Source organism: Rhinoraja longicauda, chromosome 44 (assembly GCF_053455715.1).
Source record: "Rhinoraja longicauda isolate Sanriku21f chromosome 44, sRhiLon1.1, whole genome shotgun sequence".
Lineage (NCBI taxonomy): Eukaryota > Metazoa > Chordata > Chondrichthyes > Rajiformes > Arhynchobatidae > Rhinoraja > Rhinoraja longicauda.
Genome location: NC_135996.1, coordinates 5,128,414 through 5,147,065, shown reverse-complemented (window position 1 = coordinate 5,147,065; position 18,652 = coordinate 5,128,414). Strand labels below are relative to the sequence as shown.

The following is an 18,652-nucleotide window of genomic DNA, read 5'->3' as shown; positions in this document are numbered from 1 at the left end:
CTCACTCCGCTATCCTTAAGAGCTCTATCCAGCTCTCTCTTGAAAGCATCCAACGAACTGGCCTCCACTGCCTTCTGAGGCAGCGAATTCCACATCTTCACCACTCTCTGACTGAAAAAGTTCTTCCTCATCTCCGTTCTAAATGGCCTACCCCTTATTCTTAAACTGTGGCCCCTTGTTCTGGACTCCCCCAACATTGGGAACATGTTTCCTGCCTCTAATGTGTCCAATCCCCTAATTATCTTATATGTTTCAATAAGATCCCCCCTCATCCTTCTAAATTCCAGTGTGTACAAGCCTAATTGCTGCAGCCTTTCAACATACGACAGTCCCGCCATTCCGGGAATTAACCTAGTGAACCTACGCTGCACGCCCTCAATAGCAAGAATATCCTTCCTCAAATTTGGAGACCAAAACTGCACACAGTACTCCAGGTGCGGTCTCACCAGGGCCCTGTACAACTGTAGAAGGACCTCTTTGCTCCTATACTCAACTCCTCTTGTTATGAAGGCCAACATTCCATTGGCTTTCTTCACTGCCTGCTGTACCTGCATGCTTCCTTTCAGTGACTGATGCACTAGGACACCCAGATCTCGTTGAACATCCCCTCTTCCTAACTTGACACCATTCAGATAATAATCTGCCTTTCTATTCTTACTTCCAAAGTGAATAACCTCACTTTGTCGGCGACAACTGAAGACAATTCACGTCATTTTGGCCTCTGGTACCTGTCGCTGGTTGACGTAGGTAGTCGCCAATGGAATTCAACGAAGTCAGCACCGGCGACAACCTACATTACCTGGCGACAACCTACGACAGCGCCTACGTCAGGAGACGTCAAGCTACAATCATTGGCGTCAAACCAACAGTCGCCGAAATTTTTTTAAACATTTCAAAATCCAGCGGCGACCAGAAAAACACTACGACTCTTTGGAGACGACTCACGACCACAGAGGCAACACCGTGTGGCGGCAGCCTAGTTGCCTGTAGGCGCCTAAAAAATCGCTTAAGTGGGATAGGGGGGTCTACTCTCATTTTTCTTTGCAAACCAGCATCTGCAGTTCCTTGTATCTCCATGATATGCGGTATATAGGCACGGTAGCGCAGCGGTAGAGTTGCTGCTTTACAGCGAATGCAGCGCCGGAGACTCAGGTTCGATCCTGACTACGGGTGCTGCACTGTAAGGAGTTTGTACGTTCTCCCCGTGACCTGCGTGGGTTTTCTCCGAGATCTTCGGTTTCCTCCCACACTCCAAAGACGTACAGGTATGTAGGTTAATTGGCTGGGTAAATGTAAAAATTGTCCCTAGTGTGTGTAGGATAGTGTTAATGTACGGGGATCGCTGGGCGGCATGGACTTGGAGGGCCGCAAAGGCCTGTTTCCGGCTGTATATATATATGATATGATATGTTTGTGTGGTTGTGTAGGAAAATAACTGCAGATGCTGGTACAAATCAAAGGTATCACAAAATGCTGTAGTAACTCAGCAGGTCAGGCAGAATCTCTGGAGAGAAGGAATGGGTGACGTTTCGGGTCGAGACCCTTCTTCAGACTGAAGTCTGAAGAAGGGTCTCGACCCGGAACGTCACCCATTCCTTCTCTCCAGACATACTGCCTGACCCGCTGAGTTACTCCAGCATTTTGTGTCTACCGTCTGAAGAAGGGTCTCAACCCGAAACGTCACCCATTCCTTCTCTCCAGAGATGCTGCCCGACCCGCTGAGTTACTCCAGCATTTTGTATCTACAGTCTGAAGAAGGGTCTCAACCCGAAACGTCACCCATTCCTTCTCTCCAGAGATGCTGCCTGACCCGCTGAGTTACTCCAGCATTTTGTGTCTACCTCCATGTTTGTGTGGTTGAACAGTCCCACTCGCTCATTAGTTTCCCAGCTGAAAGTTATGAAAAAATGAATCAAAAATGACTATTAAATGCTACAAACCGCCTTTTTCTCCAACTATCCATGCAGTTGCCTGATGAGCGTCACAAATGTAAACAAAAATTTAAGTTTCGTATTTGCTTCCCTCTCAGTGACACCGAAAATTGATCTACAGCCAAATATCGGAACTGCAGTCTCCTCCAGGGTATCGAATTTCATGGGCAAGTGCGGGCCCCTCGGGTTCCTTCCCAAAGTCCACGAGGAAGTTCTCATTGACGGTTAAGCCTCCCTTTTCTGAGTCCACATCAACCTGGAGCATCACCGAGCCTTTCCTGGAATTTAAACAAAACACGAAATTAATCCCATCTGCTGTATCGTTTGGTCAAGATGTGGACTCTGATACGTCTGCGAGACCAAGTTAGGAGGAGGGGGAGTTCAACGAGATCTGGGTGTCCTAGTGCATCAGTCAATGAAAGGAAGCATGCAGGTACAGCAGGCAGTGAAGAAAGCCAATGGAATGTTGGCCTTCGTAACAAGAGGAGTTGAGTATAGGAGCAAAGAGGTCCTTCTACAGTTGTACCGGGCCCTGGTGAGACCGCACCTGGAGTACTGTGTGCAGTTTTGGTCTCCAAATTTGAGGAAGGATATTCTTGCTATGGAGGGCGTGAAGCGTAGGTTCACTAGGTTGATTCCCGGAATGGCGGGACTGTCGTATGTTGAAAGGCTGGAGCGATTGGGCTTGTATACACTGGAATTTAGAAGGATGAGGGGGGATCTTATTGAAACATATAAGATAATTAGGGGATTGGACACATTAGAGGCAGGAAACATGTTCCCAATGTTGGGGGAGTCCAGAACAAGGGGCCACAGTTTAAGAATAAGGGGTAGGCCATTTAGAACGGAGATGAGGAAGAACTTTTTCAGTCAGAGAGTGGTGAAGGTGTGGAATTCTCTGCCTCAGAAGGCAGTGGAGGCCAGTTCGTTGGATGCTTTCAAGAGAGAGCTGGATAGAGCTCTTAAGGATAGCGGAGTGAGGGGGTATGGGGAGAAGGCAGGAACGGGGTACTGATTGAGAGTGATCAGCCATGTAAATTTGTAAAAAACCTTTATTGTCACTACACAAAGTACAGCGAAATTAAAGCAGTCCAGATGATGCAATCACACACAGCAGACAGTACAAAGGATAAACCTTTATCCATAACAAGCTAAACCTAATCTACTGAATTAAACAAACTGACCTCTAATACAATATAGACAAAACAATTACAATACGGTCGAGGCAGTGTACAGTGCAATCAAGACAGCAAGTTATTGCACAGCAATGAGAGCTAACATATTGCAAGTGCCGTTTAAAAAAAATAAAAAATAAAAGAAATAATGTAATTAAATATAAGGTGCGGTCGGTTGTAACATGTAATAAGTTTAGCAAATGTTAACAATATAAGTGCAGTAGAATGTAAACTTGTATTAAATTGAGGCTTATGTTTTCTGACAAGTAACTGACAGTGTTCCGATCAGTTCCGTTCCTTCCCTTCAGTTTTATGTGAGTGTCTGGCAGTGTTCAGCTCACGTATGACACTGGGGTAGAAACTGTTCTTGAGTCTATTAGTCCGTGATGTAATGGACCTGAACCGTCTACCAGAGGGCAGCAGTTGGAGCAGCTGATGACCAGGGTGGGAAGGATCCCTCAGGATGTTGGCTGCTCTGCTGAGGCAGCGGAGGGAGTAAAGTTCCTCTAGAGAGGGCAGTGGGCAACCAATGATTTTCTTTGCAGAGTTGATGACCCTCTGAAGGGCTTTCTTGTTTGCCTCTGAGCTGCTGGTGTACCACATAGAAATACAGTACGTCAGCACACTCTCGATGGTGCAACGGTAGAAAGTCACTAGCAGCTGCTCTTGCAGGTTGTTCTTCCTGAGGATCCTCAGAAAGTAGAGCCGCTGCTGTGCCTTTTTGACTGCCGCTATGGTGTTTGTGGTCCAGGAGAGATCCTCAGCAATATGCGTGCCCAGGAACTTGAAGGCAGGGACCCTTTCCACACAAACCCCGCTGATATGCAGTGGTGTGTAGCCCATATTGTGATCGCATTGAATGGCGGTGCTGGCTCGAAGGGCTGAATGGCCTACTCCTGCACCTATTGTCTATTGTCTATTGTCAAACGAAAACTGGGCGATCGTTTTGCTGAACGCCTTTGTTGAGTCCGCCTGGATCTATCTGATTTTTTAGATTTAGATTTAGAGATACAGCGCGGAAACAGGCCCTTCGGCCCATCGAGTCCGCGCCGCCCAGCGATCCCCGAACATTAACATTATCCTACACCCACTAGGGACAATTTTTACATTTACCCAGTCAATTAACCTACATACCTGTATGTCTTTGGAGTGTGGGAGGAAACCGAAGATCACGGAGAAAACCCACGCAGGTCACGGGGAGAACGTACAAACTCCGTACAGACGACGCCCGTAGTCAGGATCGAACCCGAGTCTCCGGCACTGCATTCGCTGTAAGGCAGCAACTCTACCGCTGCGCCACCGTGCCGCCCTAATGCCGGGGTTACTTGAAGTTTGAGAAATCAATATTCATACCCACTGGGTTGTGAGCTGCCCAAGTGAAATGTGAGTTGCTGTTCCTCCAATTTACGCTGGGTCTCACTCTGGCAATGGGGGAGATCCAGGACAGAAAGGTCAGTGTGGGAATGGGTAGGAGAATTAAAGTGTGGGAAAAATACGCAGTCTGATCTCCCGGTTGCCAAACACTTTCATTCCCCTGGTAGACACAAAATGCTGGAGTAACTGAGCGGGTCAGGCAGCATCTCGGGAGGGAAGGAATGGGTGAGGTTCCAGGTCGAGACCCTTCTTCAGATTGATCAAGGGTCTCGACCCGAAACGTCACCCATTCCTTCTCTCCCGAGATGCTGCCTGACCCGCTGATTTACTCCAGCATTTTGTGTTTAGCTTCGATTTTAACCAACATCTGTATTTTGTTTCCTACACTTTAATTCCCCTTCCCATTCCCACACTGACCTTTCTGTCCTGAACCTCCCCCATTGCCAGAGTAAGGCCCAGCGCAAATTTGAGGAACAGCAACTTCACATTTCGCTTGGGCAGTGGGTATGAATATTGATTTCTCCCCCACCCATCTCGTTCTCACCCAACAAATAAACAACAATGGCCTGTTTCCTTTATCATCGTTACTTTTTTGCATTTTCATTGTTCCATATCTTTCTACATCACCGTCTACATCTTTCCTTCCCCTTTCCCGTGACTTTCCGTCTGAAGAAGGATCTCCTCCCAAAACGTCACCCATTCCTTCTCTCCAGAGATGCTGTCCTGCTGAGTTACTCCAGCACTCCACCACAAGTTAGGAAAAGGGGACGTACAACGTGATCTGGGTGTCTTAGTGCATCAGTCACTGAAAGGAAGCATGCAGGTACAGCAGGCAGTGAAGAAAGCCAATGGAATGTTGGCCTTCATAACAAGAGGAGTTGAGTATAGGAGCAAAGAGGTCCTTCTGCAGTTGTACAGGGCTCTAGGGAGACCGCACCTGGAATACTGTGTGCAGTTATGGTCTCCAAATTTGAGGAAGGATATTCTTGCTATTGAGGGCGTGCAGCGTAGGTTTACTAGGTTAATTCCCGGAATGGCGGGACTGTCGTATGTTGAAAGACTGGAGCGACTAGGTTTGTATACACTGGAATTTAGAAGGATGAGAGGGGATCTTATCGAAACGTATAAGATTATTAAGGGGTTGGACATGTTAGAGGCAGGAAACATGTTCCCAATGTTGGGGGACTCCAGAACTAGGGGCCACACTTTAAGAATAAGGGGTAGGCCATTTAGAACAGAGATGAGGAAAAACTTTTTTCGTCAGAGAGTTGTGAATCTGTGGAATTCTCTGCCTCAGAGGGCAGTGGAGGCCAATTCTCTGAATATATTCAAGAGAGAGCTAGATAGAGCTCTTAAGGATAGCGGAGTCAGGGGGTATGGGGAGAAGGCAGGAACGGGGTACTGATTGAGAATGATCAGCCATGATCACATTGAATGGCGGTGCTGGCTCGAAGGGCCGAATGGCCTACTCCTGCACCTATTGTCTATCTTCGGTTTAAATCACCATCTGCCGTTCCTTCATACACAAAATGAACACTGTTCCTTTGATTCATTCTTGGGATGTCGATTTACTTTCTATCCTGGATCGCTTCATATGCTGAGGAGACTGTTGACAGGAGGGCAGCATGGTGGCGCAGCGGTAGAGTTGCTGCCTTCCAGCGCCAAAGACCCAGGCTTGATCCTGACTACGAGAGCCGTCTGTGTGGAGTTTGTACGTTCTCACTGTGACCGCGTGGGTTTTCTCCAACTACTCCGGTTTCCTTGCACACTCCAAAGACAGACAGATTTGTCAATTAATCGGCTTAGATAAAATTATAAATTGTTCCTGGTGTGTCGGACAGTGCTAATGATGGCTGGTCGGCGCAGACTTGGCGTGTCGAAGGGCCTGTTTACGCACCGACTAAAGTCTTAGAGCCTGTCTGGAGGCCCAGTTATTGTGTTTGTTCAAAATGCAGATCAATAGATTTCTGGAGGTAGACACAAAATGCTGGAGTAACTCAGCGGGTCAGGCAGCATCTCGGGAGAGAAGGAATGGGCGACGTTTCGGGTCGAGACCCTACTTCAGACTGATCATCAGTTCTAAGAAATGGCATTGTTATCTTGGATGGTTTGCCTCTTTTTTTTCATAAAGGCTTGTGTGACAAGGCGGCACGGTGGCGCAGCGGTAGATTTGCTGTCTTACAATCCCGGAGACTCAGGTTCGATCCTGACTACGGGTGCTGTCTATATGGAGTTTGTACGTTCTCCCCCTGACCTGCGTGGGTTTTCTCCGAGATCTCTCCGAGATCTTCGGTTTCCCCCCGCACTCCAAAGACGGACAGGTTTGTAGGTTAATAGCCTTTGTACAGCTAGGGGCGCAGCGGTAGAGTTGCCGCCTTGCAGCGAATGCAGCGCCTGAGACCCGGGTTCGATCCCGACTACGGAGTTTGTACGGAGTTTGTACGTTCTCCCCGCGGGTTTTCTCCGAGATCTTCGGTTTCCTCCCACACTCCAAAGACGTACAGGTTTGTAGGTTAAATAAGAAAATAACTGCAGATGCTGGTCCAAATCGAAGGTATTTATGCACAAAATGCTGGAGTAACTCAGCAGGTCAGGCAGCATCTCGGGAGAGAAGGAATGGGTGACGTTTCGGGTCGAGACCCTTCTACAGACTGAGATGCTGCCTGACCTGCTGAGTTACTCCAGCATTTTGTGCATAAATACCCAGGTTTGTAGGTTAATTGGCTTGGTGTATGTGTAAATTGTCCCCTAGTGTGTGTAGGATAGTGTGAATGTAGGGGGATCGCTGGTCGGTGCGGACTCGGTGGGCCGAAGGACCTGTTTCCGCGCTGTATCTCTAAACTTAGACTAAAACCTAAGACTGTGTGAATGACTTACTTAACGAGGTCAGGGTAGAATTGTTTGTCCCATCCACTGTACAGGGACGTAGTAACGTACAGGCGTTTTCCATCCAAGCTTAGCTGGATCATTTGAGGTCCACCATAAACCCACGTCCCCTGTTTGAACAAGAGGAAGTTAGTTGGGAGGGTGTGAGTCGTTTTATTTGTGCACTTGCAGCATCCACCTTTCCCTCTCCAGGGGAGCCACATGAACCGTTAAGTTCAGACTTTAGAGACAGAGTCATAGATTGATACAGCATGGAAACAGGCCCTTCGGCCCAACTCGCCCACATTGGCCGACAATGTCCCAGCTACCCTAGTCCCACCTGCCTGCGCTTGGTCCATAACCCTCCAAACCTGTCCTATCCAAGTACCTGACCAACTGTTTTTTGACCGATGGGATAGTCCAAGCCTCAAATACCTCCTCTGGCAGATTGTTCCATATACCCACCATCCTCTGTGTGAAAAAGTTACCCCTCGGATTCCTATTAAATCTTTTCCCCGTCACCTTGAACCTATGTCCTCTGGTCCTCAATTCCCTACTCTGAGTAAAACTCTACTCTAGATACAGTGCAAAAACTCTACAGCGCAGAGATAGAGCTCTTAAGGATAGCGGAGTCAGGGGGTATGGGGAGAAGGCAGGAACGGGGTACTGATTGAGAATGATCAGCCATGATCACATTGAATGGCGGTGCTGGCTCGAAGGTCTGAATGGCCTCCTCCTGCACCTATTGTCTATAAAACAGACCCTTCGACCAACTGAGCAAACGCCGACCAGCGATCCCCGTACACTAACACTATCCCACACACCAGGGACAATTTTACAATTTTACGTAAACCAATTAGCCTACAAACCTAAGATAGCCACAAAATGCTGGAGTAACTCAGCATCTCTGGAGAGAAAGAATGGGCGACGTTACGGGTCGAGACCCTCCTTCAGACCGACAAACCTGCCGTCTTTGTGGAGTGTGCAGAGACAAAGAAACATAGAAAATAGGTGCAGGAGTAGGCCATTCGGCCCTTCGAGCCTGCACCGCCATTCAATATGATCATGGCTGATCATCCAACTCAGTATCCCGTACCTGCCTTCTCTCCATACCCCCTGATCCCTTTAGCCACAAGGGCCACATCTAACTCCCTCTTAAATATAGCCAATGAACTGGCCTCAACTACCTTCTGTGGCAGAGAATTCCACAGATTCACCACTCTGTGTGAAAAAAAACGTTCTCATCTCAGTCCTAAAAGACTTCCCCCTTATCCTTAAACTGTGTGACCCCTTGTTCTGGACTTCCCCAACATCGGGAACAATCTTCCTGCATCTAGCCTGTCCAACCCCTTAAGAATTTTGTACGTTTCTATAAGGCCCCCCCCCACAACAACCTGACCGCGGGAGAGGACAGCAGGAGAAGGGAAATACATTGTGGCCTTCCATCACAGTGAGGAGAGGACTGGGGGAGACTCACTGTGATGGATGTTTTCTTGATGGATGTTTCTATTGTGTGTTTTGGGGGTTGTGTAATTTTAATGCCTATTTTGATGCTTTTGTTGTTGGACTGTGGGTGACTGAATTTCGTCCAATTTGGATGACAATAAAGCTATCTTGAATCTTGAATCTTGAATCTTGAATCAATCTTCTAAATTCCAGCGAGTACAAGCCGAGTCCATCCAGTCTTTCTTCATATGAAAGTCCTGCCATCCCAGGAATCAATCTTGTGAACCTTCTCTGTACTCCCTCTATGGCAAGAATGTCTTTCCTCAGATTAGGAGACCAAAACTGTACGCAATACTCCAGGTGTGGTCTCACCAATGCCCTGTACAACTGCAGCAGAACAAGAAAAGGGACTAAAGAGTTGGTCTTACTTTAACGATCCGGGGTTCGGGCTGACTATCCAACTCCTTGTCTTCAAGCACTTTCACCGGCCCGCCCTTCAAAATGCTCCCTCCGATAAACACCTGAAAGGAAATTAGAGTCAATCTCCAAAGCAGATGATGCAGAGAATTGTTCAACAAAGCAATGAAGAGAAATTGGATAAACAAGGAACTGCAGATGCTGGTTTACAAAAAGTCCTGGTTTACAAAGTGCTGGAGTAACTCAGCGAGTCAGGCAGCAACTCTGGAGAACATGGGTGGGTGACATTTCGGGTTGAGACCCTTCTTCAGTCTGAAGAAGCCTCAGTCTTCTCATCCTCTCCTCAGAACCTCGAGTCCTGGCAACATCTTCCTAAATCTTCTCCGTACCCTTTCCAGCTTGACATCAGCTTTCCTATAACACGGTGCCCAGAACTGAGCCCAATGCTCTTAATCCAGCCTCACCCAACATCTTATATAATTGCAACATGACCTCCCAACTTATATACTCAATACTATACAAACAATGAATTTTTCAGTACATTACAAATAAAATATAATGAATGAATGAATGAATGAATCAATCAATCAATCAATGAATCAATCAATGAGTCAATCAATCAATCAATCAATCAATCAATCAATCAATCAATCAATCAATCAATAAGTTTATTGGCCAAGTATGCATATACAAGGAATGTGTCAAGGTGCTCCGCTCACAAATGACAACACAAAAATACAGTTAACAATTAAGAATAAAGCATAAACACATCAAAACAATAAGGTTACACCATTACGGTCTAAACATGTGGGTGAAAATAAACCAGAGCAAAAAAGAGACTACGGACTTTGGTTATTGAGTAGAACTATCACTCGTGGGAAAAAAAGCTGTTTTTATGTCTAGCTGTGGCTGCTTTGACAGTCCGGAGTCGCCTTCCAGAGGGAAGTGCTTCGAAGAGTTTGTGGCCAGGGTGAGAGGGGTCAGAGATGATCTTGCCCGCTCGCTTCCTGGCCCTTGCAGTGTACAGTTCATCAATGGGGGGAAGGTTGCAGCCAACAACCTTCTCAGCTGTGCGAACGAACCGTTGCAGCCTCCGGATGTCATGCTTGGTGGCTGAGCCAAACCAGACCACGATGGAGAAGGTGAGGACGGACTCAATGATAGCAGTATAGAATTGTCAATAAGGCTGGTTATAATGACCCAACCAACCCATTATTTATGAAATCATACGCCCTAAAATATGGGCAGAAGGCAGGAACGGGGTACTGATTGAGAATGATCAGCTATGATCACATTGAATGGCGGTGCTGGCTCGAAGGGCCGAATGGCCTCCTCCTGCACCTATTGTCTACGGTCTAAAATTTATGGACCTAGTAGACTTTAATACTCTACAAATAATGTTTAGAGCAAAAGAACGAACACTTCCTGACTGTATCTAAGGTTTGTTTTCAGTGAGTGAAAGCAGGGGAAATTATATGTTTGAAAAAAAGAGGGTAAGGACAAATGTGAAAAATAGATGTGTGACTGTTAAAGCGGTCAATTTATGGAATAGTTGCAACAATTAATTAAAAGTGTAAGTAATATGTGTAAATTCAAGGCCCTGTGTGGTACCCTGTGTGGTAACTCAGCTGCACGGAGGCAGAGAGGAGAGCTCTTCAGCGGGTAGTCCATAGAGCTCAGAGGACCATCGGAACACAGCTACCAGCCTTGGAGGACATCTACAACACACGATGCCTCAGAAAAGCCACCAGCATCCACAAAGACTCCTCACACCCCTGCAACAGTCTGTTCGAACTTCTACCATCGGACAGACGCTACAAGGCCTTCTACGCCCGCACCTCCAGACTCAGGAACAGCTTCATCCCCAGGGCTATAGCTGCCATGAACCGGTCCTGCTGAGCTGGATGGTCACATCGCACAGCGAACCGGCACAGACCTACTTGAACTTTATACTGTTTTAAAACTATTTCTAATTTTGTTTCACTGGGTTGTATAAATTTATACTGATTAGCTAATTAATTTATTGCATCGTATGGGAGGCGCATTCCCAATCTCGTTGTACCCCTGTACAATGACAATAAAGATATATTGTATTGTATCATATTCATATCATATCATATCATATATATACAGCCGGAAACAGGCCTTTTCGGCCCTCCAAGTCCGTGCCGCCCAGTGATCCCCGCACATTAACACTATCCTACACCCACTAGGGACAATTTTTACATTTACCCAGCCAATTAACCTACATACCTGTACGTATTTGGAGTGTGGGAGGAAACCGAAGATCTCGGAGAAAACCCACGCAGGTCACGGGGAGAACGTACAAACTCCTTACAGTGCAGCACCCGTAGTCAGGATCGAACCTGAGTCTCTGGCGCTGCATTCGCTGTAAAGCAGCAACTCTACCGCTGCGCTACCGTGCCGCCATTGTAAGAAAATGTTCAAAAATATTATATTTGAAAGACACAAGATATGTGATCAGCGCGGAGAAATGACTGACATGACAGAAATGATGGTTCTTGACCATATTTGTGTTTCTATGTTTTGTTTATCTGCTTCTGACTTATCATGTTGTGTTTTTTAAATTATATTTTGTTAAGTATTAAGGGGTAGGCACAATAAGCTTTGGCTTCTGCCCACACCTTTTTCTTCGGTCAGAAAATATCATGTGTGATTATATTGTTTTATTTTTGATACAATGATTTCGTACTATTTAACTTTCACAACTGTATTTATTCACAAAATGCTGGAGTAACTCAGCAGGTCAGGCAGCATCTCGGGAGAGAAGGAATGGGTGACGTTTCGGGTCGAGACCCTTCTTCAGACAGAAGAAGGGTCTCGACCCGAAACGTCACCCATTCCTTCTCTCCCAAGATGCTGCCTGACCTGCTGAGTTACTCCAGCATTTTGTGAATAAATACCTTCGATTTGTACCAGCATCTGCAGTTATTTTCTTATATCTTTTATTTCACAACTGTATGGTCAATCTGTTGTATTGTATTGACCGGAAATAAACAAATAAATAAATGAATAAATAGAATAAATAGATACATAAATAAATAAATAGATAAGGGAGTACAGAGAAGGTTCACCAGATTGATTCCTGGGATGGCAGGACTTTCATATGAAGAAAGACTGGATAGACTCGGCTTGTACTCGCTGGAATTTAGAAGATTGAGGGGGGATCTTATAGAAACTTACAAAATTCTTAAGGGGTTGGACAGGCTAGATGCAGGAAGATTGTTCCCGATGTTGGGGAAGTCCAGAACAAGGGGTCACAGTTTAAGGATAAGGGGGAAGTCTTTTAGGACTGAGATGAGAACGTTTTTTTTCACACAGAGAGTGGTGAATCTGTGGAATTCTCTGCCACAGAAGGTAGTTGAGGCCAGTTCATTGGCTATATTTAAGAGGGAGTTAGATGTGGCCCTTGTGGCTAAAGGGATCAGGTGGTATGGAGAGAAGGCAGGTACGGGATACTGAGTTGGATGATCATCCATGATCGTATTGAATGGCGGTGCAGGCTCGAAGGGCCGAATGGCCTACTCCTGCACCTATTTTCTATGTTTCTATGTCACCCATTCCTTCTCTCCCGAGATGCTGCCTGACCTGCTGAGTTACTCCAGCAGTTTATGAATAAATACCTTCGATACCTTCGAACCAGCATCTGCAGTTATTTTCTTATATCTTTTATTTCACAACTGTATGGTCAATCTGTTGTATTGTATTGACCGGAAATAAACAAACAAACAAATAAATGAATAAATAGATACATAAATAAATAAATAGATAGATAAATAGAATGCCATTGAACGTGTTTTTTTCCCCATTGTATCTCTAAAGTCTAAAGATGTCCAGCTAGAGGAGAGGCCTTCTGTGCGTTCTTACCTGCCCGACCAGCTTGGGATTCCTGATGTCCGTAATGTCGTATTGCCGGATATCCCCGTGGAGCCAGTTGCTGAAGTACAGGAAGCGGTCGTCCAGGGAGATGAGGATATCGGTGATGAGACCTGAAACAAACGGCAAGTTAGTGGTGCCTCCGATAGTTCGGTTTAGTACATTGTCACGTGGCACGGTGAAAAGCTTTCGCCGCGTGCCATCCAGTCAGCGGAAACACAAAGAGGTCCTTCTGCAGTTGTGCAGGGCCCTAGTGAGACCGCACCTGGAGTACTGTGTGCAGTTTTGGTCTCCAAATTTGAGGAAGGATATTCTTGCTATTGAGGGCGTGCAGCGTAGGTTTACTAGGTTAATCCCCGGAATGGCGGGACTGTCATATGTTGAAAGACTGGAGCGACTGGGCTAGTATACGCTGGAATTTAGAAGGATGAGAGGAGATCTTATCGAAACGTATAAGATTATTAAGGGGTTGGACACGTTAGAGGCAGGAAACATGTTCCCAATGTTGGGGGAGTCCAGAACCAGGGGCCACAGTTTAAGAATAAGGGGTAGGCCATTTAGAACGGAGATGAGGAAAAACATTGTCAGTCAGAGAGTTGTGAATCTGTGGAATTCTCTGCCTCAGAAGGCAGTGGAGGCCAATTCTCTGAATGCATTCAAGAGAGAGCTGGATAGAGCTCTTAAGGATAGCGGAGTCAGGGGGTATGGGGAGAAGGCAGGAACGGGGTACTGATTTGAGAATGATCAGCCATGATCACATTGAATGGCGGTGCTGGCTCGAAAGGCCGAATGGCCTCCTCCTGCACCTATTGTCTATTGTCTATTGGTCTAATACATGAGTATAACCGAGCCATAGATACGTGATAGTGGGAATAACGTTTAGTGCAAGGCAAAGCCATCCAGAGTCCGATCAAGGATAGGCCGAGGGTCACCAAAGAGGTAGATAGTAGTTCAGGACTACTCTGTTTGTGGTAGGATGGTTCTGTTGCCTGATAATAGGAGTTTAGAAGGATGAAGGGGGGGACCTCCTTGAAACTCACCGAATAGTGAAAGATCTGGATAAAGTTTGGTTTAGTTTAGAGATACAGCACGGAAACAGGCCCTTCGGCCCACCGGGTCCGCGCCGACCAGTGATCCCCGCGCCGACCAGTGATCCCCGCGCATTAGCACTATCCTACACACACTAGGGACAATTTTACATTTACCAAGCCAATCAACCTACATACCTGTACGTCTTTGGAGTGTGGGAGGAAACCGAAGATCTCAGAGAAAACCCATGCAATTCACGGAGAGAACGTACAAACTCCGTACAGACAGCACCGTAATCAGGATCGAACCCAGATCTCCGGCACTGCATTCGCTGTAAGGCTGCAACTTTACAGCTGCACCACCGTGCCACAGAGTGGATGTGGAGAGGATGTTTCCACTAGTGGGAGAGTCTAGAACCAGAGGGCACAGCCTCAGAATTAAAGGACGCACCTTTAGAAAAGAGATGAGGAGGAATTTCTTTAGTCAGAGGGTGGTGAATCTGTGCACTTCACGGGCAGGCCAAGTCAATGGATATTTTTAAGGTAGAGATTGGCAGATACTTGTGTAGAAAGGAACTGCAGATGCTGGTTTGAACCGAGGATGGACAGAATGCTGGAGTAACTCGGCGGCTCAGGCAGCATCGCTTGGGAAAAAGAATGGGTGACGTTTCGGGTTGGAACCTTTCTTCAGACACTGAACACTTGGGCCCTGGAAGGAATCTCAAGGAGGGTTCCAACACGAAACATCACCCATCCTTTGAGAGCACACTTGAAATCCCCACCCTCACCCCTCCCCGGAAGTCCCTCTGCAAATATGGCACCTTGGCTGGGTGAGGCGGGCGATCTCGACCTCAACGAGACTTCCACGACCAATCGGCAGGTCGAATTTGCCCCAATTCCCAATTCCCATTCTTGATACATCAGTGCCCTACCCTAATTCCCATTTACCTTGCTCGACATCAATTACCAGTGCCCTTACCCATTTCCCAGTCAATGGTTCCATACACCAATTATCAGTGCCCTACCCTGCGTTTGGTTTTGCCGATGTAAATAAGTTGACATCTGTGAAATGTAAATAAGTTGACATTTACATCGGCGAAACCAAACGCAGGCTCGGCGATCGCTTCGCTCAACACCTGCGCTCGGTCCGCGTTAACCAATGTGATCTCCCGGTGGCTGAGCACTTCAACCCCCCTCCATTTCCCAGTCTGACCTTTCTGTCATGGGCCTCCTCCAGTGCCATAGTGAGGCCCACCGGAAATTGGAGGAACAGCACCTCATATTTCGCTTGGGCAGTTTGCAGCCCAGCGGTATGAACATTGATTTCTCCAACTTTAGATAGTTCCTCTGTCCCTCTCTTCCCCTCCCCCTTCCCAGATCTCCCTCTATCTTCCTGTCCCCACCTATATCCTTCCTTTGTCCCGCCCCCCTGACATCAGTCTGAAGAAGGGTCTCGACCCGAAACGTCGCCCATTCCTTCTCTCCTGAGATGCTGCCTGGCCTGCTGAGTTACTCCAGCATTTTGTGAATAAATACCTTCGATTTGTACCAGCATCTGCAGTTATTTTCTTATACTTTATTGTCAGATCAAGTCTAAAATCTTTCTTGCATCTCAGCAGCTCCACTTGCAACGTCAACAAAGACAAAGAATGTAAGACGAGAAAGGAGGATACATATATTCACCATAACATTACAATCACAAATGTCGGCACATTCAAGACCCTTCAACGTACATTTGAAGAAAGACTGGATAGACTCGGCTTGTACTCGCTGGAATTTAGAAGACTGAGGGGGGATCTTATAGAAACATATAAAATTCTTAAGGGGTTGGACAGGCTAGATGCAGGAAGATTGTTCCCGATGTTGGGGAAGTCCAGAACCAGGGGTCACAGCTTAAGGATAAGGGGGAAGTCTTTTAGGACCGAGATGAGAAAATATTTCTTCACACAGAGAGTGGTGAGTCTGTGGAATTCTCTGCCACAGAAGGTAGTTGAGGCCTGTTCATTGGCTATATTTAAGAGGGAGCTAGATGTGGCCCTTGTGGCTAAAGGGATCAGGGGGTATGGAGAGAAGGCAGGTACAGGATACTGAGCTGGATGATCAGCCATGATCATATTGAATGGCGGTGCAGGCTCGAAGGGCCGAATGGCCTACTCCTGCACCTATTTTCTATGTCTATGTTTCTATGATCTGGGACTTAGTTCTATGTTTAATTTCAGGATTGACTGGTGCACAAAAGAGTGCTTCAGTCTAACCTTATTAAATCTTGGCACCCTGTACCTCCAAATTGATGGTAACAATTCTTATTCACTGTTCAGGACATGGTCGGGGTCAGAGACAATATTGCTGGCCAACCTTAGCATGTTATTGTGGTGGGCTGATTCATGGAGTTTCTCAAGGGGTTGGTTGACCGGCGATCTTTGAGCAGCTTTTCATTTGGTGGAGCAGTTTTGACTTTAAACTGGTAGACAAATAATACCATGTAGTATTACAATACTGCAGAACACTCACAGAAGTAAGGAACAAAAGACGATGAAGATCATAGATCATGTGATCGGAGTAGAATTCGGCCCATCCGCCATTTAACAATGGCTGATCTATCTCACCCTCCAAACCCCATTCTTCTGCCTTCTCCCCATAACCCCTGACAACCGGACTAATCACAAATCTATCTATCTCTGCCTTAGAAATATCCACTGATTTGACCTCCAACAGCCTTCTGTGGCAAAACAAAATCCACAGATTCACCACCCTCTGACTAATTCCCATTATCAGTGCCTGTAGGCGGGAATTTTGTACCATCCCCATACCCTCGCTCTACAGGTGCTCCTCAACTTACGATGGGGTTAGGTTCCGGGAAACCCATCGGAAACCGAAAATATCGTAAGGAGAGAAGGCAGGTACGGGATACTGAGTTGGATGATCAGCCATGATCATATTGAATGGCGGTGCAGGCTCGAAAGGCCGAATGGCCTACTCCTGCACCTATTTTCTATGTTTCTATGTTTCTATGAAAGTCGAAATGCATTGACTACACGTGATCACATGGCCGGAAGCGAGCTGCGGCTCGCTACGGGTCGTTGCCGTTATTTTGACTATCGTAAAGTCGAAATATCGTCAGTCAAAGCTTCATAAGGCGGGGACTCAGATAGGCACAGGCACAAAATAAAACAGCTCGAACAAGTCAGTTTATTAAAGGCCTCAGCAGTGCACATCTGGAAACACTCTGAGAGACCCCAAAGTGTTTCAAAGATTCACAGTACCTACAGCATTTTATATTCTCATGACACAATGGTTACTTGTGGAGTTGAAATAAATCATCAATCAATGTCTCTGTAACGTTCCATCTTTGTCGTTCCCAAGAGTTAACTTTAATCGTACTTTTCTTGGTGTTTTGAAAATCTCCCATATATCTAATAGATACCATAAATGTCAAAGTCCCTGCAAGGAGAATTGATTCCACTCACTAAATGGGATCTCCTCGATAGAGATTAAAGGTTCATTAACCTTTGAGGGACTTGCTAGCTAAACACCGTGACCAAAAGCAGCGGTAATCGCGAGACTCCAACAGATAAGAATCTAGACTGAACTATGAAGGACTATCCTTCCTCCCCACCCCCATAGATAAGAAAGCCCACTTTTCAGCAGATTATGTGGTAAGGAACTGCAGATGCTGGTTTAAACCAAAAGAAAGACATAAAAAGCTGGAGTAACTCACAGCAGGACAGGCAGCATCTCTGGAGAGAAGGAATGGGTGACGTTTCGGGTCGAGATCCTTCTTCAGACTGAAAGTCACGGGAAAGGGAAACGAGAGATCTGGACAATGATGTCGAGCTAACAATGGCCTGTCTCCTTTATCATCGTTACTTTTTTTGCATATCTTTCATTCATTGTTCTATATCTCTCTACATCATCGTCTATCTCTCTCGTTTCCCTTTCCCGTGACTTTCAGTCTGAAGAAGGACCTCGACCCGAAACGTCTTCCATTCCTTCTCTCCAGAGAAGCTGCCTTTCAGCAAAATCTTTCAGCTTTAGCCATTTTAACTACTTTCTCTATGTTGGCCATTATTCCCATCATGCTCCCTGTATATCAGCTCTAGGGTTAACCATCTTATAACTTGCAAAATTCCCGACATCAGTGCCCAATTTCCCATTCAGCGGTATTAAACGTGTTTGCACTGTTCGTGTTTTGTATTTATTTTTTTGTTATTCCGAATAGGGTTTATTTTTGAGAAACAAATTATTCCTTCTTAAGGCAGAGATGGACAGATTCTAGTACCGGTAGTACTGGTGTCAGATGTTCTGGGGTTAGAAAATCATGAGAGGAATGGATCGGGTAGATGCACAGAGTCTTTTACCCAGAGTAGGGGAATCGAGGACCAGAGGACATAGGTTCAAGGTGAAGGGGAAAAGATTTAATAGGAATCCGAGGGGTAACTTTTTCACACAGAGGGTCAAGTCAAGTCAAGTCCATTTTATTTGTATAGCACATTTAAAAACAACCCACGTTGATCAAAGT

General features: G+C 46.2%; 1 protein-coding gene across 4 annotated transcripts in view; it reads right to left on the bottom strand.

Moving 5' to 3' along the window:
• Positions 1-1,582: 1,582 nt before the first annotated feature.
• The window catches only part of selenbp1 (selenium binding protein 1), a 38,350-nt gene continuing 21,280 nt past the window's right edge, over positions 1,583-18,652 (bottom strand). For 3 of the 4 annotated variants that reach the window (XM_078431815.1, XM_078431814.1, XM_078431816.1), the window contains 4 exons: positions 13,097-13,218; positions 9,220-9,312; positions 7,358-7,476; positions 1,583-2,209 (listed from right to left, as the gene is read on the bottom strand). In XM_078431815.1, coding sequence (XP_078287941.1) covers positions 2,047-2,209; positions 7,358-7,476; positions 9,220-9,312; positions 13,097-13,218 — 497 coding nt within the window. In that variant the 3' untranslated portion in view covers positions 1,583-2,046. The remainder of the gene's footprint in view (positions 2,210-7,357; positions 7,477-9,219; positions 9,313-13,096; positions 13,219-18,652) is intronic. The other variant, XM_078431818.1, reaches the window with a different exon arrangement.